This window comes from Pyrus communis, chromosome 2, assembly GCF_041283825.1.
Source record: "Pyrus communis isolate YQ-2024b chromosome 2, ASM4128382v1, whole genome shotgun sequence".
Lineage (NCBI taxonomy): Eukaryota > Viridiplantae > Streptophyta > Magnoliopsida > Rosales > Rosaceae > Pyrus > Pyrus communis.
The window spans coordinates 13,251,280-13,263,488 of record NC_142566.1 but is presented as its reverse complement, the minus strand read 5'-3'; the positions used below and the strand labels follow the sequence as shown (position 1 = coordinate 13,263,488).

At 41.1% G+C, this 12,209-nt stretch overlaps 1 protein-coding gene across 1 annotated transcript; it reads left to right on the top strand.

Moving 5' to 3' along the window:
• Positions 1–9,906: 9,906 nt before the first annotated feature.
• Positions 9,907–11,386, top strand: LOC148698587 (fructose-bisphosphate aldolase 2, chloroplastic-like). The gene is made up of 2 exons (XM_088678360.1): positions 9,907–10,196; positions 10,343–11,386. The coding sequence occupies exons 1-2, from the start codon at positions 9,907–9,909 to the stop codon at positions 11,352–11,354; spliced, it is 1,302 nt and encodes a 433-aa protein (XP_088534486.1). The 3' UTR covers positions 11,355–11,386.
• Positions 11,387–12,209: the final 823 nt, after the last annotated feature.

Below are 12,209 nucleotides of genomic sequence, written 5' to 3'. Positions count from 1 at the left end.
ATTTGATCAATTGTTGTAAAAGAGCATAAGCTCTTATTTACTTTGAAGTACTCCTTTCTTGTTTTATTCGATATGCATGAAATTGGAGTAGTTGGGTCCAACGCCCAATAAGACAACACGCCTTAATGTGATTAAACGCGTAACTAAAATCAATCACCATCCCTAGACCGAGATTCAACACTAGGCTCGTGTTGAATCGAATCAAAGGTTCATAGTCATCCTAAGGCCCTAAGGCAACTATATAGTCCATCAATGAATGCAAACCTTATGTTAGTAGTATCATATACTCTTGCTTTAAAAACCGTTTTAAAAGCTTAGTGGGAGTATTATATACAACTAAATCAATCAAATGGACCAATAGTTGTAATAGGATCAAAATTGTTTTAATTAGATTAAAATGAATATTTATGTGATGAGACCTAAAACCCTCAACCAAACCATTATTAAGTTGATAAGCGAAAGATGCTTTGAATATCTCTTCGTGGCCTTCCACCGTGGTAGGCTCCAATCGTTTGTGACTTGTACACAGGCTTCACCCTATCATGGGGGAGTACAAAGTGCATGCTTACACTCAGGAGGAGTCTATACGCATATGATGAGGTGAGTGTAGGCAACGAGGATGGCCAACATCATATCATTGTGAGGCTATTCTTGAACCCCTTCATGAACTAAGCATGGTGGGAATAACTTAACTAAGTGCAATGGCGCCGATATCATATCATTGTGAGGCAACATTCTCTAGAGGCCAAATAAGATGGGTACTTGCAAGAGATGCAAATGAGTAAGAGTACTCTCTCATTATTATTAATGCTAGCCAACATCGTATCATCGTGAGGTGGGCTTGGTAATAGTGAGCCTCCCATACCCTACTAAGAGTTTCCTCCAAAACTCTCGAATTCCGATGAGGGATATGGAATTTGCCAAAAATAGTGGGTGGTGCTATTTGATTTAAAGACCCGAATCAAATGGCTTAAAATCAATTAATTTATATTCGTTATGTATTTGTTTACCAATATATTTGCAAACGCTATCCAAAACTTGACAAAGAAAAGCCGAATGCTTTAATTTCCGAACTTAGTTCTACAAACCCATAGATTGTCTTTAATGCCTTGTAGATGTAACTAAGTAGTCTCATCCTCACAATCTTCCTATTGATAATGTATCATTGGAAGAATATGTTAGATAAGTCTAACATGAGAAGGACAACACTTTTAATGTCATAATTCTTCAAATACAAATTGTTGTATGAAGAAATGAGAGTTGCCTTGAACAACTCTTGAAAGTTTGTAATTATGTTTAGAACATAATGGTTGGTTGACAAAAAGAGTCCATCAACATGGACTTATGATGATTTTGAATCATTGAGTGTTGAAGTGTTAAACCACTTAACGAGACGGAAATTAGGCAAGGACTTCACCTTTGTGTCCCTATCCTAATGGTTCACTAAGTTTATTGTAAACTATAAAGTGAACAATAACCACACACTCTCCAAATTGTTTGATGTGTATAACACAATTGAAATAAGTTTCAAGAGAGATAGTGGGAGTTTAGGGACCATGACTATTGTAGTCAAAGGAGAAGTCAAATGAAGAAGGCAAAATAACTCCAAGGGAACAAACTTTCTCTATGAAATGATGGACATTGGAAGGGGTATTTGCAAGAAATGTCTTGCAAGTGTCAAGAACACACCTTTCGAAGGTGTTGTAATATGTTCTTGAAATAGTTCAAAACAGTTGGTTCTTCTACTTGAATACATGATTCTATATTAGCAACTATGTTTTACAATTGTTCTGAAAGTGTGCTAATAAAAAGTAGAAGATTAATGACAGAAGAGAAAGTACTTCACATTCGGAAAGTGAATAAAATATAGATCTCTGCGAAAGCGGATTGTACTTACTTCCTCATATGAACTACCAAAGAAATTGGAAAACACTAAAGATTGTCTTTACATTCCAATTTTAAGGAACTTAAATCCGTCACTATAGTAGAGATGGATAAATGTTTTGTTTGACAAAACATTGTTCTTTATTAATCAATAATTAGATTATTGTAATTTAATTGGTTGTCTCTATAGTAGAGATGATGCGGTAGTTTAACTGTTTAGAATACGATGATGCTTAAAACCCAAAAGGTTGCAAGGTAGTGACTAATCCCAACTGAGTTGTGATACCTCTAAAACATAAGTTACGAGTTGGTCATAGATGGATGCTTTGGAACGTTAGATCCGGATCCAATACCTTCTTGTTAAAATTGTATAGAGGCGAAATGTTCGAATCTTTATTCTTTTGGAAAGAAGAAAGAATCACAAAGTTGTTGAGGTTAATTCACTTAGATGTTAGTGGCACTTGTCCACAACATAATACTACTCATGCTGTATGACATTCACCGAAGATCACTCTCGGTTGGACTATAGTTTATTTTGAATAAACACAAGTCCGAATACTTTGCAAAAGGTTTCAAAGAATTCAAGAAATGTAAGTAGATGAGTAAGACGTCTAAAGTATTTACCTCCTTAGATTTGATCCAAGGAAAGATAACACTTTAGATGAGTTTCCTTGAAAGATATCAAGGAAAATAGCATCATAAGATAATGAATTTCTCCATTAGGAGAAGAACGAACTTGAATAAAATTTAGTTCGTTGGATGTTATCTATTACCCATATATAGGATATATATACTTCTAAAACAATATGATTGTCAATTAGAAGATCTTCCAAAATTTTCATAACTCCATAAGATGTAGTTGGAAAGAAAGACAAATCTTAAACATGTTAAGATTTGGGGTTGTGTGCTAATAAGCAATATTTGTTTGATATGATCAACAAATATAACAACCAGTTCCTACACCACAAGCTCCAAGGTAGTCGAGAAGGATTTATAAATCGTCTCAGTTGAATGGTTTGAACTTTATGACTATGTCATAGAGTTACACCTCTTAATTCGAAAGAAATAAGAATGAAAATCCTTATGACTACACTTAGTGGGAGCTATAAGCATCTTATGAGAAAAAGGATCAAATCGTTTGATTTCTCATAAAGATGTAAATGAATCTTTTGTTTACTAGGTTTACAAAAGATTAGTGGGAGTTAATCATATTCCTAAATTTGAATATATATACATGATATATATTAATTTTGAAAATGAAAGGAATTCTTCATCGTTAAAGTTATGACTTTAAACATTCTATAATGATAGAATGTATATGGGAGATATAGTCTATGGGATGGAAATCTATAATGATATATTTCAAGATATAATTGGATTATATCAATCCCTAAAATAGACAAGAGATGCTAGGAAGTTTCTCATATGATGATAAACTTCAATTAGAATGACAATTCTAGTGAAACTAGGAAGTTGTTCTTCTCAAAGGGAATGTACCCTTTGACTCCCAAAGAAATAACGCGTAAATAGAATCCTTTATGCATACGCAGAAAGGTGATTTATGTATTTCATATTGTATGAAAACATTGATATAAGTTGTACCTAGAACGGTACAAGATGATATCAGTGCAAGCCCAGGATCAGAACCATGGCAACTGTCAAGTGAATCATTAGGTATTTAAGAAATACTAAGGATGGAGTCTCAAGAATGAGGAAGAATTAGAGTAACGTAATGGAAGCGTAAATGTATTAGATTATGAATCTAATCCATCATAGAATATCTCTTCATTATGAATGAAGTGATAATGAGATATCTCTTTATTATGACTAAAGAGATATTTGGGTGGAAACGTTAAAAGTAATGACTTTAATGTGTTCCATCATGTATGCAAAATATATTGCCATATAGAAGCTTACAACATTGTTGTTTGGATGGGAAAGTTCATTTATGAACTCTCCATTCGGTTCCAACCAGAAAGTGTATGACACTAATGGGGCGATAGCTCAAGCCAGGGAATCAAGGTCTCATCAAGGTCCGAACTCAAATGAGAGACTGAACCACATGATTGAGAATCATGTATAATGGTGACGTCGTTATTCTCAAGGTTGCTTCTATGGATAACATATAGATATCCATTGTCTAGGCCTACTACTCAGCCATTTATGAAATGACTACAGAAGAGGTATCATCACTGATGACTAAGCTGATTGGCTCTAGTGCAAGTGGGAGATTGTTGGAAATGTGCCCTAAAACCAATCATATGATGATACTTTATGGACATTTCACATGTTAAACTAATCTAGTTTAATGTAAAGGGCAAAGATTATTGTTTGAGCCGTCTCATATAAATGTTATATGCTTAAACGATAAGTCCAAGGAATATGTGATTGGAAGAATGCGATCTAAAGAAGTTAGATTCATGAGACCATTCTTTCGTTGACACATCCTAAACGTTCCTGATCATAGGATTGTCAATTGGGCATTGACAGTCCGTTAAGATCAGTACGTGCTATGTCTTCTCTCAGGGAGAGTGACTAGTCTCGAGTCATTGGTGTGTGTGACATCAAGACAAGTACGTAGGTGCTCAATAGAGAATGAGTTCACTAAACACGATCAACGAAGAGTTCTCATATTCATGTCACATGAGAACTCATGGTTGGGATAATGCAAATTAGTCTTTTGACCTGAGGCATCACAGTTGTCTTGTGGTTAGGTCCTTAATCTTTGATTATGTCAAAGTCACTCCATCAGGAGGGTGTCCACGGCATCGTTGGGGTTAAGCCACTTAGCCATGGAGACAAGTGAATGCGCAACAAGGGATCTCTAACCTTCAAACTGTTTGAGGGAGAATACTCTATGATATGATTTAGAATCTCTGGCCAGAGTATGAATGAGATTTAGGAATGTGTTCCAAATCACATTCAAGGTAATCATATAAGCACAAGACTCACATTGGATAGTAGACATGAATAAACTATCAAACCAAACAATGTGGTCAAGAGTATTGTATTAGAGAAAGACCGTATTGCATTTGTAATCCTAAAACTGAATAGGTTCTCCACCTCTTCTGATTAGCTTGGGTAACCATGACATGCTGCTAGGCGTCAACCATGGTTTGTGGAAGCCCTAAAAGTGTAATATCACTAACGGGAGAATTGAAAGTAAGTTTCAATTCACAATCGATTTGAAAGAGTTTGAATCGCCCACTGCCTCGCTAAAAGGAACCTAATGGATCGTACACCGTGTAAGGTAGAGTGTGGACATCGAAATTTCGGTGAAATGAATGTTGACCAATAATTAAAATTTCAACACTCACGTGTCACATAAATTTTACATGTAGCGTGTGACTCAATGAAAAATCGAAATAAATTGGAAAAGTCATCAAATAGGACACGTGTCATTACTTGGCAGAAATGATTTATTTCATCTGATTATTTAAATCCAAAAATCAAGTTTTGAAATTCTATAAATAGGAAGCCAAGGCATTCATTTAGGGGGGGAAAGAAAGGAAGAAAGAGAGAAAGAAAGGAAGAAAGAAAGAAAGAAAGGAAGAAAGAAAGAAAGAAGGGAATTTACATCACACCAAAACCTTGAAGCCTTGAAACTCTAAAGCTCTCAAGCAAATCCCGAAGGATCAAGAAAACACTCTTCGTTCTTCGTCAAACCCTCCTTCAAGGTCAAGCCCCAACGGCCCTTGAAGAACTTCCGCCGACTCAAGATCAAGCCCCGACGGCCCCTTGAAGAAAGTGTTCATCATCCGTTCGTCCTAAGATCAAGCCCCAACGGCCCTTTGGATCAACAACCTCAACAAATCCACACATCCAATCAGTCTTCAAGATTAGGCCCAAAAGCCCTTGAAGATCCGCTCATCCATCAACCCTCAAGATCAAGCCCCGACGGCCTCTTGAAGAAATCCATACACTCAGTCTTCAAGATTAGGCCCAAAAGCCCTTGAAGATCCGCTCATCCATCAACCCTCAAGATCAAGCTCCGACGGCCCCCTTGAAGAAATCCATACACCCAGTATTCAAGATCAAGCTCAAAAGCCCTCGAAGATCCGTTCATCAACTGTTCATCCCTAGATCAAGCCCCGACGGCCCTTTGGATCAACAGCTCATCCACAAACCTACACCCTACGAAGATAGAATCAGAGGATCAAATTACAAAGAGATTGTAACCCCAAAATCATTAAACACAAAAAGATATTTTGTACACGGTATTCTTGTTTCTTGTTTCAGGAACTTTTCGTGTTTACAAATTTGGCACGCTCGGTGGGACCATCTCTACCTCTCATCTCTGTCTCCGTTCAAGATATTCAAAGCACAGTCCATGGCTTCAAACAAAGAACAAGTCATGACTATCGGCACTACCTCCATTGAAAAACAGCTGGTTCAGATGAAGGAAACAATTGCAAGGCTGATAAAGACTGCAGAGGAGAAAAACTTGCAAACCGCCGGACTCATCAACCGTCTGGAGGCGCAACATGGTGTTATAGTGAAACCAAGCTCTCTTCCAACTAAGAGGACCGAAGAAGGCTTCAACCCAAATGCCTACGAACTCATGTCAAAGGCTAGGCATGACTTTGCTTCCTCTTCAAATCTTGGAAAGAAGGTTTCAAACACCGTCAACAACAAAGATCGCGACCTCACCGAGACTCAAAAGAAGTTGAAGGAGCATGATTATGGAGTTGACAACAACAAGGCTGGACTTGGCTTCACACCAAATGCACCCGTGAAGATTTCAAGCAAAGTGAAGAAAGCTAGCGCTCAACACATCAGCGTGAGCATTGAACAAGACCAAGAAGAGCCTAAACCCTCCCCTCGAACGTCGGTCTTCAATAGGATGAGCCATTCAAGCTCCAGAACTTCAGTGCTTAATCGCATTGGTGGTCAAGACCGAACCTCTGTCTTCAAGAGGCTTAACGCGCCGACATCCCAAAGCTCTGTTTTTGAAAGGTTGTTAAAGCCTAAGAAACAAAGCAACACAGCTATCTCTCCTCTGCAACGATCAACTTTAGAAAGATTTGGAAAGAGGAAGACAACACCAAAGGAAGAAAAGCTCGATGGGTTAGGAGAAAAAGACGACGCTCGAAGCTTGATTCCTTCAAGGATGGAGCGCCAACCAATCCTAGAGGTCGACACAAAAGGACCACTGAAGGTAAGGAGGCGCATCATCGTCCACACTGGCAAATCTTCATGCCAACAAACCCAAGAGAACGGCACTGAAGAAGAGATCCAAGATGTTTTCTACATCACGGTTCAAGAAGGTAAAGAAGACGAAAGCCCGAGGAAATACTCAGAGTCCCTACTCTCCGACGCTGAGTCGAGCGGCAGTACAACCATGCAAGTCATGACCACTGGAGCAACTTCAATCGAGGAGCAGCTAGCTCGGATGAATGAAGCAATCGCAAAGCTCACACGAACTGTGGAAGAGAAGGACTTGCAGATTGCCGCACTTGTCAACCAACTAGATGCGCTGCCCGACGTGAAAGTCGACCCAAATATTGGCCTATTAAAGAAAGAAGACGACGAAGAAGAGGAGCCACCAGTAGAGAAAGTTGAAGAGAAGCCGAAGCTAGACCAAGCAACGGCATTCATGGGATCTCTCTCTATCCAGCAGCTACAGGAGATGATCGCAAGCACTGTCAAGACACAGTACGAAGGAAGCTCGCATGACTCCGTACTGTACTCAAAGCCTTACTCCAAGAAGATTGATGCTTTGAAGATGCCAAGGGGTTATCAACCCCCAAAATTCATGCAGTTCGATGGAAAAGGCAACCCGAAGCAACATGTCGCCCATTTCGTTGAAACTTGCAACAATGCTGGGACAGAGGGAGACTACCTCGTCAAACAGTTCGTGCGTTCGCTGAAAAGTAACGCTTTTGACTGGTACACTGACCTCGAACCTGAGTCTATCAACAGTTGGGACCAGCTAGAAAGGGAATTCCTCAACCGTTTCTACAGCACTCGTCGTACTGTAAGCATGCTAGAGCTGACCAGTACGAAACAGTGGAGAGATGAACCTGTCATCAACTACATAAATAGATGGCGCTCCTTAAGTCTGGATTGTAAAGATCGGCTTTCTGAAACCTCTGCCATTGAGATGTGCGTTCAAGGCATGCAGTGGGGACTACACTACATCCTTCAAGGCATCAAACCACGAACATTTGAGGAGTTAGCCACCCGCGCCCATGATATGGAGTTAAGCATCACCCGTCATGGGAAGAAAGAACAGATCGCCGACTACAAGAATGACAAAGTTTTGGGGCCCAAGGTGGATAAGGCTGCGTGGAAACCCACTAAGGAAGCAATGACGGTCAACACAACTCCAGTCAGAACCCATACACGAGGCAAGGTGATTCAAACCGAAGCTTTTCGTGATCAAGAGATACGTAGACGCACTTTGAAAAAGCTTGAGGAGAAGACTTATCCATTCCCCGACTCTGACGTGGTTGCCATGTTAGATGACTTGCTGGAAAAAAAGGTGATCGACCTACCTGAGTATAAACGGCCGGAAGAGATGAACCGTACTGACAGTCCAAGGTACTGTAAATTCCACCGCTTCATTAGTCATCCGACGGAAAAGTGCTCTGTGCTAAAAGATCTCATCATGAAGTTGGCTCAGAAAAGAATCATCGAGCTAGATCTTAATGATGTGGTGAAATCAAACTATACCTCCGTCACTTCTGGCTCTTTGAACTCAAAATCTTTACCGCAACCGCTGGGGGCGTACTCCAAAACCATGTCAGTCAAGTCAAGTGAAGATGAAGGATGGACTTATGTCACTCCAAAGAAAATGCACAAGAAACATAGGTCTCCTCCACAAGTTCACCAATCGGAAAGGGGGCAAAGCAGCTACCGTCAACCTTCAAAGCTACATGAAAGTGTTGAGGATGATGAAGTTATGACACAAAGATCGTCCGTTGCCATCACGATGCGCGATTTCTTCCCAAAAGACTTCTTCAATCACTCAGTCAAGACTCCTTGCTATGAAGATTGCAAGGAACGCCTCTCTAAGATCGCTTGACAACAACAACCAAAAGCTCCTCGTTCGCACGAGCCTAAAAGGCGACAATCAAATGCTCCTGGCCCGCAAGAGCATAAACTGTGTACGGCAAAATCATCATCAAAACCATCACTCATTTGAACTACGTTATGACTTGATCTCTTCGTTGGAAGAGTACGTAGGCAACTTGAAACTTCAAAACTTCAAGTACAGTCACATCAAAATAAATAAATAAATGTTTCATTAAAGAAAGTCAATTTTATTACAAAAGAAAAGAAAAAAATACATATGTTACTATGTATTAAAAAAAAAAATATATATATATACATATGTTACTATGTATTAAAAAAAAAATGTATATTCAAAAAAAAAAAAAAAAAAAAAAAAAAAAAAAATTATACATGTTAAAGTGGGTTTGCCTACACTTAAAGACCCATGCCAACTCAAACAAACAGAAGTTCCACAAGAAGGAGCAGCCCAAATCCAGGCCCAGCTCTCTCCCCCATCTCTCTCTATCTTCTAGGGTTTCTTCCTCTACAGCTACGACAATGGCCGACGAAGCCCAATACTCATCCGGTCCAGATTCAGGGAACAAGCGGAAGTATGAGGAGCAAACGCCGCCGTCCACCCGCAGAGTCACCGGCTTCTCGGCCCCCATCAAGTCATCGTCCCCCGACCCTGCACCGACGTCGTACAACAGCGTTCCTCCCCCCATGGAAGATTTCCAGCTGACCAAGCAGAAGGCGCAGGAGATCGCGGCTCGGTTGTTGAACGGCGGAGATGCTAAGCGCTCTAGGGTTGACAATGGTGGTTCCGATTCTATTGACAAGGGGCTTTAGCTCTGGTCCGCCAGATTTGAATCCCTCCACTTCTCTCTCCCAACTCCCTCTCCTTGGTTTATCAGAAATTTTAGCTGATAAACCACCACACATTGCCTTCTTCTTTTGTTTTTTTTTTTTTTTTACAGCTTCAAAGCAAAGAAAAAGCTTCCATCTTCTTACTGTTTTACTGCTGATATGGAGAAATTTGTGAGGGTAATTTCCATGGCTCCTCTGCTTCTGCTGCTCTGTTTGCCTTTTGCTTTGGCCGGCCATGACTACGGGCAGGCTCTGAGCAAGAGCATTCTGTTCTTTGAAGCTCAGAGATCTGGGTTTCTTCCCCGCAACCAGAGAGTCACTTGGAGATCCAATTCTGGCTTGTACGATGGCAAGGCCAATAGGGTGGATCTGGTGGGAGGGTACTATGATGCAGGTGACAATGATGTCCTGGATTATAATCGAGTACGGCAAGCAAATGGCTGCAAGCGGTGAGCTCGGCCATGCCATGGAGGCTGTCAAATGGGGCACTGACTATTTCATCAAAGCTCATCCTGAACCCAATGTCCTCTACGGAGAGGTCGGAGATGGGAACACTGACCACTACTGTTGGCAAAGACCGGAGGACATGACCACTAACCGCTAAAACCATTGCATCCCCTGGTCGTGGTATACTTGCCATTGATGAATCAAATGCAACTTGTGGAAAGAGGTTAGACTCTATTGGGTTGGACAATACCGAGGTTAACCGACAGGCTTACAGGCAGCTTTTGTTGACCACTCCTGGCCTCGGCGAATACATTTCTGGTGCCATTCTTTTCGAGGAAACACTTTACCAGTCTACAACCGATGGGAAGAAATTTGTGGATGTGTTGTGTGACCAGAAAATTGTACCTGGAATCAAAGTTGACAAGGGTTTGGTCCCCCTGCCGGGATCAAACAATGAATCTTGGTGCCAAGGCTTAGATGGATTGGCTTCACGATCTGCTGAGTACTACAAGCAAGGTGCTCGTTTTGCTAAATGGCGTACAGTTGTTAGCATTCCTTGTGGTCCTTCTGCTCTAGCTGTTAAGGAAGCTGCATGGGGACTTGCTCGTTATGCTGCCATTTCTCAGGACAATGGCCTTGTGCCCATTGTAGAGCCTGAGATTCTTCTCGACGGGGACCACCCAATCGAAAGGACACTTGAAGTGGCAGAGAAGGTCTGGTCCAAAGTCTTCTATTACTTGGCCGAAAACAATGTGGTGTTCGAAGGAATCCTTCTTAAGCCCAGCATGGTTACCCCAGGGGCTGAACACAAGGAAAAGGCTACTCCAGAAGCCATTGCAAAGGCTACCCTCACAGTTCTTAAAAGGAGAGTTCCTCCTGCAGTACCTGGAATCATGTTTTTGTCAGGGGGACAATCCGAAGCAGAAGCAACCCTCAACCTGAATGCAATGAACCAAAAGCACTGTCTTTTGAACGCCATCAATCACATCGCTCATTACAAAAATACAGTAATCATCACAAGAAAACAGAAGCTCATTCCAGAATGTCAACGGCTGGTCAGGTTATCAAGTGCAAAGCCGCGGTGGCATGGGAAGCGGGGAAGCCGCTGTCAATTGAGGAAGTGGAGGTGGCACCACCGCAGAAACATGAAGTTCGCTTGAAGATTCTCTTCACTTCTCTGTCAAAATCTTCGTCTCTGACCAACAAGACAGCAACTTGCTTCATATTATGTATGCCATGGAAGCTGCGCAGGTACAAGCTCCAGCGCACTCCCTCCGCAGCGAGCGGTGTCCCTTGTAGCAAACAGCAACAGCAGTTCAATAGCTCTCCAGCGACGTCGTCTGCAGCGTCTTCGTTGAGCTCTTCGTCCATGCTCTCCATTCTGCCCATCTACCCCAGTAAGATCTTCATGCTGCTGTATGGGCAGTTTGTCTCTCTCTAAGGTTGAGTAGCGCGGCCTTCTCCCTTCGATCATCGACCTCCGCCATGGTCGCTACCTGTGAATATGATTAACAAAAACAAAGTTTGTCAACTCACATCTGCTTGCCTCTGCTGCTGCATTTGAATTGGAGAAGAACTTCAGTGACCGCTGTCAAACGACTAGCCGATCGCGAAGCTCGACGCTTTGCACTACTTCAAGATCTGGCTGCTTCTGCACCTCCGCCATGGCTGCTGCCTTTGAATGTGATTGACAAAATCCAAGTTTGTCAACTCACACCCAAAGATCTCCTCCGTCTTCTCTCGGACTCGGCCTGGGTTTTCACTCACAAACTCAGCCTTGCCGATCACCATATAAAGAAAAAAAAAATGATGGAATCTGGCTGGACAGCACCATCCAAAAAAAAAAAAATAATAAAATATAAATATATATATATATATATATATAATAAAAACAATGATGGTGCTTCTTGAACCAACGGGTGTTGAAAAAAAAAAAACAAAAACATTTTCCTGTTTTTCCTCCTCAAAACAAGGAAAGATGTTTCTCCTTTTCTTCCTTTATAATTTTTTATAGC

Coding starts and splice junctions, on each gene's coding strand:
- LOC148698587 (XM_088678360.1), top strand. CDS start 9,907: ATGGAGAAATTTGTGAGGGTAATTTCCATGGCTCCTCTGCTTCTGCTG. Junction 10,197..10,342: donor CAAGCAAATGGCTGCAAGCG/GTGAGCTCGGCC, acceptor GACATGACCACT/AACCGCTAAAACCATTGCAT.